At 36.4% G+C, this 19,715-nt stretch overlaps 2 protein-coding genes across 2 annotated transcripts in view; one reads left to right on the top strand and one right to left on the bottom strand.

Annotated features, from left to right (window-relative positions):
- The window catches only part of ANO3 (anoctamin 3), a 455,605-nt gene that overhangs the window by 71,082 nt on the left and 364,808 nt on the right, over positions 1-19,715 (bottom strand). Inside the window, exon 14 of the mRNA XM_027979573.3 lies at positions 13,198-13,258. Within this exon, the coding sequence (XP_027835374.2) occupies positions 13,198-13,258 (61 nt within the window). The remainder of the gene's footprint in view (positions 1-13,197; positions 13,259-19,715) is intronic.
- MUC15 (mucin 15, cell surface associated) lies at positions 787-13,923 on the top strand. The gene is made up of 4 exons (XM_012096107.4): positions 787-1,008; positions 6,646-7,364; positions 9,289-9,438; positions 11,805-13,923. The coding sequence occupies exons 2-4, from the start codon at positions 6,683-6,685 to the stop codon at positions 11,963-11,965; spliced, it is 993 nt and encodes a 330-aa protein (XP_011951497.1). The 5' UTR covers positions 787-1,008; positions 6,646-6,682; the 3' UTR covers positions 11,966-13,923.

Genomic DNA, 19,715 nt, shown 5'->3' with positions numbered 1-19,715 from the left:
TATTGATGTGCAGAATCTCCCAGGAAGTGCAGTTTCACTCTTCTCCCTTTTACAAGCCGTGAAAGGAAGTATGCCAGGTTGTTATTCAACTCTAGTATTTAATCAAGCATTACTTAGGCTCTTCTGAAACTCTTTGGCTTCTAAGTTGAGAGGAAAGGCAAAGAGAACACAGGATGGAAACTAATTGAGCAGGCTGCCAGGATTACTCGGGATCACATGGCCATTCTCAGTCAGGCCCCAGTTACCACCTCCCCCAAACTTCCGAGAGTCAGCAAGAAACCCCACCTCAGTCCTGGTGCTGATTTCTAACTTAATATTTTACAGCTTTCTCAAGGATATGATGCACAGTAATCCACTGTCTGAAGTGTGACTTTCTATAAATCTAGTTTCAGCGCACAGCAGACAACACTTTCTCCATTCAGGTTGTGAGTACACAAATCGGGCATCCCCACAATGGGAAAAAAAAAAAAAAGATTTGTTTATGTGTTTGGAGAACAGCATGCAGGTCAGGTCACTTGAGCAACAGGTGCAGGACTGACTCACTGTGGTTTCCTCACCTGCAAAGGGGAACCCAGCATGTGTCAGAAATCCCTGATACAGCAGTGACCAGGACCAAACTCTGTCCTGCTTTTTTTTCACTGAGGGCAAGAAACGTATGTCCTTTGTTTTCCAATACCCAAAAGAGAACTAGCCTGTCCCGAAGTCAAAGCAACCAACCTATGAAAGCTGGAGGGTTGGGCTTTCTTTTTCTCTTTTTTTTAAAGGCCTGAATGAGGTGATAGCTTCATGCTGACAGCTGAGAAGCAGGTCAGTCAGGTTCTTGGGTGCTCTATTACACAAGCAAGATACAGCCAGCCTCACCTCACTTCGTTTCTCTGGCACCCTCCTGCCCAGTGGGACATCTGTACACTTAACCCATCTGCTTTCTCTAATGCATGGCAGACTCCCTGCGGTCAGGACGGCTGTGATACTTCAGTTTCTATTTGTAAACACCTCCTAGACCTGAAGGTAAGTGCATGCTGGATTATATCAGATCCTTGGTCTCATCTCTCTCTCTCTCTTTCTCTTATTTACCAAAGAGAATCAAAGCCAGTTGAACTTTTGGCAGAACAGTCTGGCAAGTACCTACAGAGACCCTTTGTGAAGACAGGTAGCTGTTTCATCAAGTAATTATCTTCCAAATGAGCATTCGTGCTAAGTGAGTTAACTTTAAGAATTATTGCCAAATTCTCTAGATGATGAAACCAGCTGAAGAGTTAAAGAAAAAAACTTGCTTCAAACCTACATGATTGTAAGGGCGAATTTCCTTAAGTCAGATCTTAGTAAAAAGCTTCAAAATGTTTAAAGCAGAAGTGGCTGCGAGAATATAAACTGAGTATTTAGATTTAAATTATGCATTTGGCTCAATGGTTCTTGCTGAAGTATTAGAACCTGACAGCTTTTTGAAAACAATCTGCTAATGCAAGGAATTATGAAGCTTTATATCTTTACCAAAGATCTTCTTAATCAAAAATTGGCAAAATGATGTGTATATATTTTACTTAACATGAAATGTGTACATGTAGAGCACTCAATGGAAATCTAAAAAGCTAAGCTGGTTGCTGCAAAAGACCTCCCATGGATCAAAGACAGGCATTAAGTTTCTTATAATTATTTTCAGTTTGTGGCTGTGTATGGATTCTTTTATTACAGAGAGCTCGATATAATGCTTACCACTGTCTTCTAACCAACCCATAGAGACTCTTTCTACAAACAGTGAAACAATAGAAGGCTGAAAACTCAGGAATTTGGGTCCAGAATATTTCTTTTGGTGACACAATCTTTCTAAACTTAACACTCTTCCACCTAATTATCTCAGTATTGAAGTTTATGACTGAAAATGCCCGAGTTCGCAGGGAGTATGACATTCTATATATTTTTCTGGGCTTATACATTCCTCTGTCTTATAATTAGAATGATGTTCTCAAACTCTTGAAATGTATTAGTTCCTGGAGGAAAGTCATGTTTTCCTTTTTGTGTGTTTCTTTCTTTTAAAATCAAATAAAGTGAATGATATGGGTTCTCAATAGAATCCTACCTTCTGGCTAGTTAAGTCTTCTCTCCCTTAAAACCCTCTCATAAAAGGCATCCTAGAAGCGTAATTCCTCACGTCTTCATTTACTGTGGCATTTTCAGTGAGGGACAGCAAAATATAATGCAAGACTGGAAAGCCCACTCTGAGTAAAATGTGAGTTCTGCCTGGATACCAGCTACATGTCTGGCTGTTTCTTATGACTAAGACAAGCAAAACTCATCTGTCTTAATCGGTAGCCTGAGATCTACAATAAGAATGATCACAAACAACACAGAGAAGCAACACAGAATATACTCTTTAGTTGTTTCACTACAGAAACATGCTTTTATACATCTTCTCAGTGCAGCTTAAAGTGATGGTTTTCTTTAAAATTTCTGATTTTGGTTTAGTTTAGAATAACTAGCATTCCTCTTCCCTTTCATGGCTTGATTACTTGACACAAACCAGGATACTTCCTTATTTTTAAAGCTCAGTGCAAAATAGGTATGACTCAATTACAACAGGAGGACTGGGCAGAATAATAACTTTACAAAATTAAGGGGCAACAATTTTATGAACATTGAATGTGGCTTTGCTTCCCTTAATGGCCACAAGTGTTCTTTTTTTTCTTCCCTTATCACCACCTCCTGAAACCCTCTATACAAAAGCAGTAATGTGAAACCACTTTTTAGTGCCAACACCAGAGACAAGAGAAAATAGCGTTCATTTTCTTTGGATAGAGGAACTATTAAAAAAAAAAAGTGAAACTCACACTATCTGAAAGTATATTTTAAAAGTTATTAAGCCTTAGAAGCAATACAAACATTTCAATATATTCAGAAAGATTTAGAATCTTTGTTTAACGTATCACAAATTGGATGGAAATCCTCCTCTCTCTCTCTCTCTGTCTCTATTCCCTTTATAATAATTCTAATTTTGGAAGTTTTTCAGGTTCATAATGAGCTTATCTCTGTTCCTAGGCTATATCCAGAAAATTCCTCTTAGGAATTTCTACCTCAGGGCAAGATGGGGCAAAGAATAGGAGAAATGATGCTATCTGGTTCTCCTGTTTGTTTGTTTGTTTTTTCCCTCTCTCTCTCTCTCCAAATTCACTTTCTTTCATCCCCACATTCTCTCTGCCTCCACTGTGCACCTGGTTGACTGATGAACTTGGAACACAGGAGCACACAATCCATTATCTAGCATAACTTTACACAGCAAATAGACAACAGAGTTTACATATATTAACTAGAGAGGGAAGGAGGCTGAAAGGAAATTGTAAAGAATATAGATTTTTATTGTCCTCTGGAGTTTCTGTACCACTAACGTAATCTTCCCTGTTTGTAATACGCATTGTTCCATTCAGAATGGGGTCTGTGCTCAGTCATGTCTGACTCTTTGCGACCTCATGGATTATAGACCGCCAGGCTCCTCTTTCCATGGAATTTTTCAGAAAAGAATATTGGAGTAGGTTGCTGTTTCCTACTCCAGGGGAAAATGGGGTCACACTTAACCAAAATTGCTTAGTCCTTGCCCCAGCAAAAATCCAGTACCAGTGTTCTGAAAAGCTGATGGCTTCAATTCCTGGCTGCTTCTGTCCCTTTAAGATGAACGGACCTGAGTAGGAGGTGCAACCTGGTTCTCTCAGAAGCCAGAGGGCAGAAGCAAAGCTGTCCCCAGTTACCATTCTGGGACAACAGAACAAATCAGTACTCACAAAAGCCTTACCCACGGAGTGTATTAATTTTTGAATAAGTTGCAAATAGCATTCACAATGTACTGTCTTATTCCACTCTTTACTTTCTCCTGTTTCCCTGGAAATAAATTATAGGCATAACAGACTGCTTGGCTCATTAGGGGTGTTGATACCTGAGGTTTTCAAGTTATAATCAAAAGCTGGGTAAAAGGTAGAGTGATCCCCTTGGTGGTTCCATGTTACAGGCAAAGTGAAACAGGAACAACAAAACTCACTTTGTTGACTCTTGATATGTGGATTCTCATTATGAGAAGGGAGCAAAAGCACTTTGCAACAATCCTTATGTGACATTATGAGAAAATTAGATGAACGGCCAAGGTTTGTTTTTTGGTCCCCTCTGGTGACCGCTTCTTTGGGAAGACAAAATAATCAGAAAACCTAAGTTTAGGGAAGGCAAATCAAACTGCCTAACCAGATAGGTGACCAAATACAATGCAAAATGAATCAGATCTGTGGCAGGAGACAGTGAAAGAGGCTATAAAGCTTACTATGAACTTGACAGAGTTAACAGGAGAGATGTTTCTGAAAAGGTCCATTTGAGTATTTTTAAACCAAATTGAATTGCATTTTAAATGCGCTAGGTGAAGCAATATTTTAATTAAATATTGGTGAACTTCAGGTCCTGGGGATAATTGTTCCTATTTTGTTAATGTTAATCTGTAAATTACAAGCTGAAAGTGTTTATTTAGAAACCATGGAGACAACTGCTGGGAATTTTTAAATTAGGATAAAGATGTACTTTAGTATGTTTAAGAGGTACTAAATGAAGAAGGTGGCTCAGACGGTAAAGAATCTACCTGCAATGCGGGAGACCTGGGTTCAATCCCTCGGTTGGGAAGACCCCTGGAGGAGTGCAGGGAAGCCCACTCCAGTATTCTTGCCTGGAGAATTCCATGGACAGAGGAGCCTGGCAGGCTACGGTCCATGGGGTTGTAAAGCGTTGGACATGACTGAGTGACTAAGCACAGCACACAGGTAGAAGTCACTACTTTACCAGTGATTAAAAATATGAGGTTACCAACAGCTCTGTTTAAAATAAAATTTGGATTATTTTATTACTATTATAATCTGTGCTAAGTAAACACTTGTGGGAAAAGTTCTAAAAACCAGCTGATACCAAATCTATATTCTTTTGTAGCTTCTATTATATAGGTGAGTGATTATGAGATTTTGATGCCAAGGTCTGACTCCTAACCCTATCTTTCAACTACTAGCTATGTGTTTTGAATACATTATTGACATTTTTTATTCCCATTTAACTATCTGTAAAGTAGGATTAATAACCTCTTCCTTATTGTTTGATTGTTTTTGTTAAGCATTAAATGAGAAAATATGCAAACCGTCTCATGTAATAAGTGCATACTAATAATGTTTTCCAATTATGTTAAAAATTTTTAGGATCTAAATGAATTTTCTTGATTATCACAGAAAGTAACTGAAATATAAATAAACAAAATAATCACAAATACAAATATAGTCTAACTATTTTTTAAGAATTATTTTTAAATTAAAAATACTTAAAACTTTAACACCTAATTAGGTTGGAGTCAGCAAACTTGGCTTTCACTGCTGCTTTTTTCATTTACTAACTTTCATTCCTGGACACTCTGACCCTCAGTTTCTTCATCTGCAAAATGAGGATAATGTGAGCTGTACTTTTTGTCTCCAGGGATCATTGTGAGGATCTAATGAGTTGATATTACAAACTTTAAGACACTTATGGAAATAATGTTATATTTTAATAATAAGAAATGGAAATTAACTAACTGCTTACTTTGGACCAGATATGGTTTAAAGTACTTCTACCTAAATCATTTCATTTAGTCTGCAGAACACTATGAAGTTAGTATGATTATTATGATTTGATAGAACAACTGCTTCACATGACAATTTTTTTTCATATGTTTTTCATATAGAAGCCAGATTTGCAATATAAATGTAAATTCAAAACCTCTCCCCCATATCCTCCTGTCTATGAACTGTGGCACTTCCACGTTTAAGAGGCAATGTGATGTGCCCAGATTGGAGGTCAGAGCCATGGTTTCCAACTCCAACTCTGCCATGATCTAGTTAGGTACCTTTTCCCACACATGCTCCCAATCAGATTCTTCACTTATACAATAAGAGAATACAATGAAAGAATCTCCAGTTCTAAGAGTTTTCCTGACTTTCTATAACTTGGGATTAATAGGAAAAGGGGCAACATGAAGTAAACATAATGTAATAAAAAAGGATGTTAACCTCAAATTCAAGTAACTCAAATTAAGACCTAATAAAATGCTTTCAAGTGGGGTTCCTGACTGACTCACTTTAAAGTGGTATGTTTAGTGTATAATTGAGAACATAATTTTTATAATAAACACTCCAAATTACATCTTTATAAAAAAAGTTTCCTTAAATAGGTTAAAGAAATCATCAAGCTCTACATGCCTTATATTTACAGTATTAAAAGAAAAAATTACTTAGCCATCCATATACACTATGTGTGTGTATGTGTGTGTGTGTGTGCGTGTGTATACTTCAACTTGTCCCAAGCTAAATGATCTTTGAAATAATAAAATGACAATGTCTAGCTTGAAAAAGTTTCTATATGGCATTTCCCTAGAGGAATAAAGAAAGAAATACTATATAGAAAATAGAACTCAGTCAAACAGCACTTAGTGACTCTTGTTTCAATAAAATCCAAAGAAAACAAACTTTTCGAATAAAGGGTATGATACTGTCATCTCAGGACTATGTCTCTATATTTTTTAAAATCACTTTAGAAATGTAGATCCATTAAAGCAAAACCTCAATACTTCATTTAATAAATCAAATGGTTATTATTTTCTTTCAGATTCTCCATATCAACACTAATACCAAAGAAGATTACAATGTTGACTTCAGCCAAAATTCTGTTGATTTCAATTTTGCCTAGTTTACTACTGTTTGGAAGCCATGGGGAAGAAGATCAAAAAGCAAACAAAACAGAAAGCACTGTAGAAGACTTAAAAACAAGGGAAAATCAATCTGTTCCTTTAGAAAGTAAAGCAAATTTAACCTCAGATAAAGAAAATAGAGAAACTTCCAATCCCAAGGCAAGTAATTTCTCTTTTGAGGATCCATCAAATAAAACACATCAAACAGGTTTCTACAATAATCTGTCAACAGACAACTCTTCCAGGAGTCCGAGACTCATGCCTACACTTTCCCCAAGACCTCCCTCAATCCACAGCTTTGTTTCCAAACTGCCTTGGAACTCATCTATAGCAGATAACAGTCTTCTGCCAGTTTCAGCCCCTCCCAATACCACAGTTCCTGTGTCTTCAGAAAACTTTACCCGGTCTTCCATCAATGATACCTTGAAAGCTCCTGACAACAGTTCCATTACAGTTAGCAACCTCCCTTCAGGACCAAACACCGTATCTGTGACCCCCATGGTAACAGATGGATGGCCTACCACAACCAGAGAGAGCGTGGAGGGGTTTACCATCTATCAAGAAACAACTTTACATCCCACCCTGAAATTCACCAATAATTCAAAAATCTTTCCAAATACGTCAGACCCCCAAGAAGGTAAGTATAAATGGATTTAATTTTCCTTTTGTGTGAAATTGAATATCCAAATAAGTTATTACACCTAAGGAATGCACCACTCTAAAAGAAAAAGGAGGCTGCAATAGTACAAGCGTTTCTCATTTTACAACAGCAGCCATGATATTCATAGTGAATAGTGAAGGGACTTTTGGACTTAAGTCAATAGACACTAGTCATTTTGTATGGGAATGTGATGAAACAGTGGGCCAAAATAAGAAATAGGTTAAATTGAAAAGAAATTGAAACTGATGTAATGGTACAATTTTAAGATACTGTAGCAATATTACTGCATCTCAGAAAGACTATATGAAATATCCCAGGCTTTTAGGAATACAACTCAACGGAAGTTTAAAAATATACGTATGTGGGATTTGAAAAGAGAATGGAATGAATAAATTTGGTAATTACCTGAAACCATACAGCAATCACAGGAGACTAGAACACTGATATTTTAAAAGTGTAAATTCAACAGGATACCCTTCTTGATTTTTAGTTTGGTACCTACTGAATACCATAAAAATAAAATTTAGCTGTGAGTATCACAAGGAAATTGTATTATGGGGACATTTATGTTTTCATCTGGGGATTAGTCAAGTTTTAAAACATAAAGCAGAAAATATTTCTAATGTGTAATGAAGATTCATTATATACCATGGTTTGTTTCCTGAATTAAAAAAAAAAAATTCTTTTTTCCCTCCATGAACTAATTGATTTCCATACAACTTATCTACAGATGTTAGTGATATAAACAACAAATTATATATACAAATTCCTATTTGAAAGCTGTTAGTGTACAAGAAAAGTTTTAAAATTTGAAATTCAAGATTAGTATAGCACTGCAACCAATATATTATGTGTACACATATTTTCATAATTTTAAGACATCCTTCCATTCATACATATAAAACTATGCTCTGTTTTGCCTTTCTAACACTATATATATATATATATATATATAGAGAGAGAGAGAGAGAGAGAGAGAGAGAATATTGAGTACTTAATCCTACCACTGTTCTTTAATCAAAAGAAAATTTAGTTAACTTTGCCTCACTTTCAGCTTAGTAAAAAAATGTGCTGCTGTTGTCAAAAAATTTCAACATGTTTCTTGGTGTATAAATGGAGTCTGATATAGAATTAGAGACCCTATAAGAACTCTTGCCTACCTAATTAATAAGCTTCTTGAGAAATTATTTTTTTAAGCTGAAAATAAATTGCACTAAGTATAAAGTCAGGGAGTATTATGTGATTTATTGATGACAGCCTTCAAATAAGGTGCTTGTTAAAGGGGATGATAGAATGAAATTCTGGATTCCTTGAAACTCAGACCTACACATTTGTTTGAAATGTACAAAGCACAGCAAACATCCTGTTTTGTTTGGTATATTTCCTGTATTTGAAAATATTCTATATCAGAATATATTTATTTTTCTCATAATGCCTTTTCATTGGGGTGAATTCATTTCTATCACCTACTTACTCCCATTTGCTTTCTAATTCTGAATAGAAACAAACTCAAAGCCTATCTCATCATTAAAGTTCATCAGTGATTCAGAGTTGATTAAAAACAATATAGAATTCAAGAAGTTAGATCTTAATGGAGAATGCACATGGCATTTCAGTACTATTAGTGTTAATACGTAATGAGACAGTTACAAAACTAAGGCTTAGGAATGTTTCAAGATAATTCAGATTTTGAAGTACAGTTTTATCAGGAAGTATATATTTCTGATATATATACAAAACTCAGTACTTTATAAAACACACATACACCAACTATATATACATACCCATTATCTTAAAAAAAGTGTTAAACTTTGCTAACACAAAGTCCACATGTATTTCTATTCTTTGAATAACTGTTTTCTACTTCTTATGTGTAAATTATTTTTTCTTTGTCCTCTAGAGAACAGAAACACAGGAGTAGTATTTGGGGCCATTTTAGGTGCTATTCTGGGTGCTTCATTGCTTAGTCTTGTTGGCTACCTTTTATGTGGAAAAAGGAAAACAGATTCATTTTCCCATCGGCGACTTTATGACGACAGAAATGAACCAGGTAAACACGACTTTCAGAACTTCACCTGTACACACTGGTTTTAATTAAGTGAAGGTGCTAATGTTCACTGCATTATCTGGATGGGATTTAGAGAGTCACATGACAGAAATGAACTAAAGATTTATTCTGATCTACTCTCTTTCTCAAAGAACATAACCAAAATAACTATGGGCCTGTTAGTGAAGTTTTAAAACCATTTGGAACTGTTGCTCATCACATCACAATTGGTTTTAAGTAATCCCAGAACCTAAAACATAGCATTATAAATAGTGTTAGTCACTCAGTTGTGTCTGACTCTTTGCAATCTTATAGACTATATGTAGCCCACCACACACTCCTCTGTACAGGAGGAGTGTGGCAAGAATATTGGAATAGGCTGCCATTTCCTCTCCAGGGCATCTTCCCAACCCCCTGGAAGAATCAAACCCAGGTCTCCTGCATAACAGACAGTTTCTTTACCATCTGAACCATCAGAGAAGCCAATGAAAAACAATGGTATGATATTAAGAACAAAATTGCCAGTTTGTAAATAAAAAACTGGAGCCATTCTCCATCATTGTTGGATCTCTTAATAGCAGGATTTCGAACAATGATTTATTCTAATTGGATGTTCTTCCAAAGTTTACACATATACAACAAATTTACACATATACAGTAGCTCTCTATTAATTATCTTGATGAGGCTCTAAAAAAGAATTTCGGAAGAGCTGTATATTTGGGTAGATAAAGTCAGATATACCTTAATTCAGAAATTTCCCAATCACGTGATGGAAAAAAAAAGCACCACATCTATGGATGAGAAATGTGTCTGCTAAAAATGAAGTACTGAGTTTGATCAGTATTAACTAGAACAGAAATGCTGCTGCTGCTGCTAAGTCACTTCAGTCGTGTCCGACTCTGTGCGACCCCATAGACGGCAGCCCACCAGGCTCCCCGGTCCCTGGGATTCTCCAGGCAAGAACACTGGAGTGGGTGAAATCACTTCAAAAGCTTGACTCATTTCTTTTAAAAAAAAAATATTTCAGGACCCAAAAAAAAATCTAGTTTTTGGCTTACACAATAGACTCTTGCTACCTTCAAAATATAGTTAAATGCCCCTGTTGAGTCCTATTGATAAAATCTTGTTGATTTTTTATAAGTTTGGATCACTACTGATTTATTGCTGATTTTCAAAAGCAAACCCATTAGTTGTAAATTTAACTGAACTCTGTTCATCTACATCCTGGCCTTTTCAAATCTGTTTATGGATTTCTAACAATCCATAGAAAATAAAAAGTAGAACTTTTCCAAATTGAAGGATAGGATTTCAAGCTTTGGGGGCTTCCAAACTTTTTTTTTTTAAACTTCATAATATTTTCTTTAAATGTTATCACATGCAAAAGGTCAGTCTGTCAACTTTACACAATCTAAGATGTTGTGATTGAGGCATGCTGGAATAATTCAATCACAACAGTTTTTCTTTTTCTAGGTAACTTTGTGTCACGCCTTTCAAATCCATAAGGCTCCTGGGAGCCCAGTTTGTAACAGAAGGCTTAAGGACTAGTTAGGATCTGAGACTACCTAGCTGAATAATTAGATGACTAATATAGCTTGTAAATAGTCACTGTTTTAGTATTCAGAAGCCTAGAACATTCCAAGTTTTCTATAAAAATAAATTCAAGATCATTAAGGAAATAATAATTAGCTGTTTGTAGAAAGAAAAAAAGAAAACTAACCATGTTATTAGTTACAAAACCTTAAATGTATGATAACCTGGATCTATCAGAAGCAAACAGAAGCTTTTACAATTTTTTTTATCTCCATTGCTCACCCATAAATATATTAAGACACTTGATAAAATAATGACACTGATTTTAAAAGTAAAGCTCTTTACTTTTTAAAAATCACTTAAAACCAGAAGTAAAAATTCTGAACATGTTGGGAATTCCCTGGTGGTTAGGATTCTATGCTTTCATCACTGTGGGCCCAAGTTCTAGCCCTGGTCAGGAACTAGGATCCCACAAATGCACAACATGACCAAATTAAAAAAAAAAATTCTGAACTTGTCGACATGGTTCTGAATTCACAAGATTCAAAAGTCAATGAGACATGTTGATACTTCCTTATACCAAATATTGCTAGACTTCTGTTGTGATCTCTCCCGTAGTTCCTTTGTGTTTGGACCACCAGTAGTGAAATTTTGGAAGTTAAACTGTTCTTAGTTTTAGAAAGAAAAATGTGGCTTGATAAATTCAAAACCAGTATCTGACAATATCACATAAAAATGTAACTATTTGCTCATCCAGAACAATTCCTATGGTCTAGCAGATGCGGGAGTATGCGTTCCAGACTGTCACTATAAAACCATTTTTTTGTTGCTTTTTTAGTTCTGCGATTAGATAATGCACCGGAACCTTATGATGTGAGTTTTGGGAACTCCAGTTATTACAACCCAAGTGCAAATGATTCATCTACTTCAGCAGGTGGAGAAAATGCCCATGACGGCATTCCTATGGATAACATACCTCCGCTTCGCACCTCAGTGTGAAACTTAGGGGGGAAATGCTGCAGATGGCAAGTGTTCATCTACGTCCTGGCTTTTTCAAATCCATCTTCCAAACACTAAAGCAAGGCCACTGTCACGTGGCCTGTGCCAAGGAGAACTGTAAAAGCATGAGGCTACTAGCAAAAACATAAACAGAGGATAAATCATCCAAAAGGTTTCCTTTCTTACCAGCTTTGGCTATGCTGATTCATCCATTGAAAAACCTTCATTAGTATTTTGGCCTATTTTTTTCTTATTAGGAAGTATCTATGGAATCAGGTAAAACTAAGAGACTTCACCATGATTGCCCTGCCTGATTAATTAAAAAATCCTTCAGTGAAAATAGGAACCCCAAATTCAAAATCAATGGATTAACTCTTCATTGCTCCCTTTGTAGTCTTAATGAATTTTCCTGATGGAAAATTTGAAGGGTGATTTTTTTTTTTTTCAATTTTGACTTAAAACTAGAAAGAGTATGGCACAGAGTTTGTGTTCCTGGGAAATTAAGGCAATGGGAGTGAAAGATTTGTATTCTAGTACATTTTATTTTTCTGAATCAGCAGGTCCCTAGTAAAGTTCTTGATTTGCCAAGTTGGTGATAACTTTGCATTCAACAGACCATAATCAGAAAGTTGACCCTACCCAGGAAAGTAATCACTTCTTTTCAAATCATGGGAAATACCAATCTGTAATTTACTTTAGGTCTCAATTAATTGGGTTCTTTAAAAACTCAATGAGAAACTTCATGAAAAAGTCAGCCAATACATATACATAAACATAATTTTTACAGTTTTAAGATGTTAGATAGGAATAGGATTTATTTAGTATTAGACATTATTGCTCAATCGTATACGGAATAGATTCTGTATCTCTAAGTGTATAAAATGTAAGGTTAAAAAAACAGATGACTGGAAGCCTTAAGCAAACAAAACATCTTCTGATCATCACTTTCACAAGTATGCTTCAGTTTGTTTTTAATTACTGGCTGCTTTTGGTAGGAAAAATATGCTCTACAGTATAGGAAGGTTGAGGTTTTAGGGCTTAGAAGATTAGATCAAGAGTTAAATTCCCAAAGAAGCCGTGAATGTATGAAGAAGGCATAGGAAAAAAAGAGATTTTATTGTTGAATTGACACATGGTATATGTGTTTGTGCGTGGGTGTGGGTGTGCAGAAACACAGCAACAGCTTCAGAAAACAAGGGCTAGGAAGTTAAGCAATGGAAGAACGTACTTACCCCATATTGCCATAAAAATAGCAAAGAAGACTGTCCCTCCATTATCAAACAGATATGTCACCTTAATGAAAAACAAACAAAAACATTAGCCACATTTTTGCTTTTAAAAATCCAGTGATTACTTTTTTTTACACTGAGGCACTACTGATTTTTTTTTTTTTCCTCGATGGAATCGCATTATTTTATCATTTGTAAATATAAGATATACAGTCCTTTCATGGGTCCCGCAACTGTTTCATGTGATTTTCTCATGGAGAAAGTTGGGGAATCAGCATTTTCCCCCTTACTTTCTCTTTTCCTTTTGGACTCTACCTTTATTTCTGCTTTGAAGGGGTTCTAGCACTCTGAGGAAGTATTTGTGGACCGCAAATGGAAGCTATGCAGTGAGCTTTAAGAAGTTAGCTTTCCAGTGAAAGCACACACAGCTGCACTTCCTGTTAGCAAAACTTCCAGGGCTGGGGAAGTTACAGGATGCAGAATTCCATCAGTGATCCAGCATTTCCAAGGGAGAGGTATCAGAGTGCTAGGCCTGCTCTCCGATGTCCTTCAGAACGTGCCATGGGTCATTAAGAAATTTCATCAATCATTGTATATACATAGTCCAAGTGTTTTTTAATCAGACATGACCTGAAGTTTTATAAAGAACAATGTACAGTTACACGATGTTATTGAATATACATTTCAGAGTTGTAAGAATTGTTTGATTTTAATAAAGTATAAATTCAATTTGCCTTTTTCTCTTTTTATTTGCATAGTATCTTTACTATAGTTATAATTTAGTAAGGGAGATTAAACCAATACAGTCAAGGCATTATCTTTTTGTCAGTCACTTAAATCTTAAATACCGTAGAAATCATACAGAAAATAGGTGCATTATTCTCACAGGAGTAGAGGGCAATTAGGTATTTTCTTATAATATTGCATTATTGAAATTTTCATTATTTAAAAGATAATGAAAAGTATTACTTTTGAAAGTTGGTAGATAGGTGAAAGATATTCTAGATGGTTCTAAACTTCTAAGACTGTTGATGTTAAGGCTTGGGCTTTTGAAAAATGCAATAAGAATAGTTTTTCACAATAATCATCAGTGTATATTCTGTACAGTAGAGAAAAGGACCACAAAGAAATTCTTCCACAGAGCTCAAAAATTCCACCCAATGGCGGTATTTAGCTTTTTTTTATGTCCAAAGATATCCCAAACAGCTGAACAGCTGTTTGCTGTCCTTTATAAACAAGTTTAGTGCAGGAAACACCCTCTTGAAAGTGTTAGAACAGAGGCTTCACACATGGAAACATAAAGGTGACCAAGAAATAATGGCTCCCCTGCTCCAGAAATGGCCCTGTTTTTAGAAAAGTGACATGTAAAAAGCCATATTTAATAACAATTGTGTTGCACAAAAATTATTTTATGAGTAATATTTTCCTTAAAAAAACTTTTCATTTTTTTCTTGTTACTTTTGTTTATAAATCTTTCAGGCATTTTTTAACTAAGTAAATTTAAATATCAACTTTTAGAAACACATCCACTAGACGTGGTAAGGTATACGTGTCATACTGAAGTAATATGAGATTATAAACTTGTAGTGAGAGATAAAGCTAGAAGGGAAGTTAGGGAAGTCTTCAGAACTTGCCCTGAGGAGGCGGGTAAAAGTGTAAGGTCATCATATTACATCCACTAAACTATTACGTGAGGTGTGTGTTATGAGAGGGGAGACTTTGGAGATAAGAGCGCTTAGAAGCCGGTGCTTATATAATAGCTTCCCATGACAAAGCTTTTTAGGGTGCTAATATGGGCTTCCTTTAGGTTCAGTAGTAAAGAACCCACCTGACAACGCAGGAGACTCGAGTTTGATCCCTGAGTTGGGACGATCCCCTGGAGGAGGAAATGGCAACCCACTCCAGTATTCTTACCTGGAAAAATCCATGGACAGAGGAGCCTGAAGGGCTATAGTCCATGGGGTTGCAAAGAGTCAGACATGACTTACCAACTGAATAACAACAACAAGTGTCCTAATATAAGAGCTGCTAAATGAAAACGGAGGAGACAAAAAATGAAGAGTCAAGCACAATGTGAATGGCTCAAGCTTAGAAAGTGAGCAGGAGAATAAAGGTGGGAGAGGCCTTCTGCCTATTAGGAAAAGAACACTTGCTCCATAAAAGAAAACTCCAGTTGAAATCTTAAGAAAAATCCCAAAGCAGCATAACAGAGCCAAAAAAAAAAAAAAAAAAGAGCAAAAACGCTAAAAGTAAAAAGTCTTGTCCAATCTACAAATGTATATTTGCAGTGAATTATTTTATTTATTTTAATAGCATGACTTTATGCATAGAGAACCTCTGGACAAGCATTTTATTTAATATTATGCATGTGAGTAGGGATAATTTAAGAAGACAGAAGCAAACTTCTTTAAGAAAACAAAGCTGTGTTTTAGCACAAATTCTCCAATTTCTTTGACATGTGATTTCTCTTGGAGAGCTGTGGCTGAAAATCAATAAATGTGAGGACTGCTTATGGAAATAAATTTCTTATTAGGTTGGAAGCTTAAAGTCTATTTCTTGTCCTCTACTGTAATTGATAGATAGCTCTCTCTGAAATTGTTTCTTGGTGAGAAATGGACTATTTTCTGCCATATCAGTGCATAAGGATGTCATAGTCATCAACGATTCCACCCCCCAGGGCACTCAGAAAGAATACCTGTACCATCTGGCAGCCATTAGACTGCAGCCACTCCCTACAATGAGAACTGTAAATGTCAGGATGTGAAATACTGCAGGATGCTGGCCCCAGACAGCTGAGATGCATAGGAAAGGAATGATTTCAGTGAGCCCAGACTCGCATCTTTCCATACATACAAAAGTGCTAAATTTCTTAACTTGAGATATCTGGTTTTCTTTAATTCACAAAAATACTTTTGATGTTCAGACTACCTGCCCTTTGTTGAAAACTTGTATGTAACCTGACTCCTCTCTGCCTCCTTGAGCAGTTCTCTTAGGGTTACTTGAGTTGTCTCCTGGGCTTAAAGTCCTAAAAATTCCCACCAAATAAAACATTACTCTCAACTTTTAGGTTGTAACTATTTTTTAAATCAACAATGGGTTCAGAATAACTTAAGGCTCTGGAAACTGCCATATATATTCCATTCAAGAGTCTGTGGGCTAAGGAGAACAAGACTCTTCTTGAACAGATCCAACCCTGCAGGTCAGGTGATCACAGGGAAGAGAGGCAGAGAGTTGGAATTCAGACTGAAGTTTAGCCTTCTCTCAGTTCCTCAGTTTCTAATTCTTCAATAGCGCAAAATCTGTACACCTATCCATGCCCACCGGACCTGGGCACAGGCTACACCAAACATGGCAGCTTCATGTATTCACCCTCACCCCAACTCAATAGTTGTTTAGTGCAATAACTTTATAAATGTGGGCCTACAAATAAGAATCACCTGAGGAATCTGTTAACATGTAGATTCCTAAGCCTTGCCCTTGACCAGCTGATTCTGAATCTAACATGGGCCCAGGAATCTGTTTTTAATGACAGTTCTAGATGATTCTGATATAGTCTTCTGAGGATTCTTCTGTGAAATTTCTTAAAGAAGGAACATTGCACGCATGTGAGTTAAGTCACTTTAGTCACGCCTGACTCCTTGCAATCCTATGGACTATAGCCTACCAGGCCCCTCTGTCCATGGGATTCTTCAGGCAGGAATATTGGAGTGGGTTGCTATTTCCTCTTTCAGAAGAAACATGATCTGTCCTGATTCTGTTGTAATCTTAATATTAGTATACAATCTGAGGTTCAGTACATTAGGGATTGAAAAAATGTTTGCTGAACCAGTAAAAAAATCATCAAATATTAATAACTATTATAAGTAAGAGTAACTTCAAATAAGAGTTGAGTCATTTTTAGAACTATATGAAAAAACAATGTAGGACTCTTTTACCTAATGATTTCACCTTAAATGAGAAATCCTAACATAATAGGAATTGACACCTGTGGTCACCTGTGCTTTGAAGAATATGCAGATATCACTGCAATGACTTAATTGTAAATATTTCTCAACCCCCATACTTTTAAGTATCAAAAATGAAAATAATCACCAAAGAAAATATTAATGTACTTAGATATAATTTGTATTATATAACGGGACCACATTTTTCCTAAAACACACCCTTGACACTATTAAGGGAATGATTAAATGTGCACATATATTTATTTATTTATGTACAATAATAACATATAAAATATGGCAAATTTAATGTCCTGCTACTTTTCACAAGTGCTGATTGATTCCATAGGGAATTTACCAGTTCCTAGATGAGGTGGCTCGAAGAAGGCAATGGCACCCCACTCCAGTACTCTTGTCTGGAAAATCCCATGGACGGAGGAGCCTGGTGGGCTGCAGTCCATGGGGTCGCTGAGAGTTGGACACGACTCAGTGACTTCACTTTCACTTTTCACTTTCATGCATTGGAGAAGGAAATGGCAACCCACTCCAGTGTTCTTGCCTGGAGCATCCAGGGACAGCGGAGCCTGGTGGGCTGTCGTCTATGGGGTCGCACAGAGTCAGATACGACTGAAGTGACTTGGCAGCAGCAGCAGATGAGGTGGCGAGGTGATCGAGTGACTAGATGATTTTAGATTGGTGGGCTTGTTTCTTTGCTAAAAATTTCTTCTCTTATTTCTGACACTGCCCATCTAGTAACCTCTAGGTGTTTAAATATATAAACTGATTTTAAAAGAAAAGTAATTAGCCACCAATTAAAATAAATAAATTTAATTTTTAAAAAAATGAAAAAAATAAAGCTAAAAGAAAATGTTTATTTCCATTCAATGAAGGAAGAGTAGTTCTGATTTTTAAAATGTAAATCAAGTAACTACATTTTACCTTAACCAGAGGATCAAATACAAGACATAATGAAGATTTCACCTGGTGGGTGTTATTTCTTGCATTGCTCCTTAAGGCAATATTCTCTTCGGCAAGCTAACATTTCCACCTACCTGATAATAGTTACTAAGTGAGATCTTCCTGAGTCATACCTACCCTTACATATACTCTTTCCTCCAGGGTAACAGAGGAATGTAGATACCACATAATTACAATGGCTCCCTAGATTTAACATTTCTTTGGACAGCTTCTTCGCTTTATTACTCTGCCACATACGATTCTCAGCTTTAGTGTTTGGATTTGTTGGTGTCCCTAAGGCTGCCATATATCTTTGAAATGCATGGGCAAAGGGAGGGACATGTGTCTATGCATCTAATGACTCCAATATACTTGGCTTTTATTAAAAGTGTCGAGAAAATACTTCCCCAAACAAGACATCTTTGGGGAACATTTGAGAGAATTCAATACGAAGCACATTTCAGAAATTAAACTATAGACAAAAGAGATTTTTCCCATACCATGCATTCAAGAAAAATAATTCAGAAGCTAATTTTAGTAAGTTTTGGTCTCCTAGGAGGATCCTAAGTGGTTTTTGTTTTTATGTTCACCCTTGTCAAAAGTGATTATACACAAGCTTCTACTTCTGAACAGGGCTTCCCAGGTGGCCCTAGAGGTAAAGAACATGCCTGCCAAGGCAGGAGACAAGAGACGTGGTTTTGATCCCTGGGTCAGAAAGATCCCCTGGTGGAGGGCGTGGCGATCCACTCCAGTATTCTTGCCTGTTAAATTCATGGACAGAGGAGCCTGGTAGGCTACAGTCCATAGAGTTGGACACAACTGAAGTGACCTAGCACAACATTTCTGAACAAGATAAAGTAACAGAGACTGACTTTATCCACATTCTGGAAATAACCGAATAATTCCCCAAATACATAAGGCAATGGATTTCAAGACTGGATGTGAGACAGTGAAGGACAGTGATCCCTAAGAGGTGGGAAACAATGGAGGTGAGCGTTATGGTTGCCTGAAAGAGTCACAAGAGTGGAAAGAGGGACAACCCAGACAGTGAGCACTCATGTGAGGAAACTGGCTGAGGATATAACCACCTGAAACTATTACAGGAAAGAGTTTCAGGAGCTCAGAGTCAGGCAGGAGTAGGGCCTGTTCCCACCAGCCAGACTGGAAATCCTCAGTATTCACAGTTCACTGGGGAGAGTGAACAGAAAGATTTGGTGGGAAAAATTAGTGCTAGAAAGAGCACTGATATGAGGTTAACTCACAAATCCTAAAAGCAAGACCTGAAAGAATCAAATAATTTTCAAGTGACTAAACCACAATGAGCTCTCTCTAAAGATCTATTCGAACAGAATGAAAAAGACTGACTATCACGAGGACTAGTGAGTATACAGAAAACTAGAACTCTCATAAATCGCTGGTGGAAATGTAAAATGTGTAGAAATTCTGGAAAAAGTTCTGTAATGTCTCAGAAGGATAAAGATCTACCTATCATAAAAATCTAGTCATTTTTATTCTAGGCATTTACCCAAGAGAAATAACAATACTTGTCCAAACAAACATTTGTAGATGAATGTTTACAGCACCTTTATTTAAAATTGTAACAACTTAACCTCCTGCCCAAAT

Source organism: Ovis aries, chromosome 15 (assembly GCF_016772045.2).
Source record: "Ovis aries strain OAR_USU_Benz2616 breed Rambouillet chromosome 15, ARS-UI_Ramb_v3.0, whole genome shotgun sequence".
Classification (NCBI taxonomy): domain Eukaryota; kingdom Metazoa; phylum Chordata; class Mammalia; order Artiodactyla; family Bovidae; genus Ovis; species Ovis aries.
Note: the sequence above shows the minus strand (reverse complement) of the source record. Positions and strands in the feature narration are given on the sequence as shown.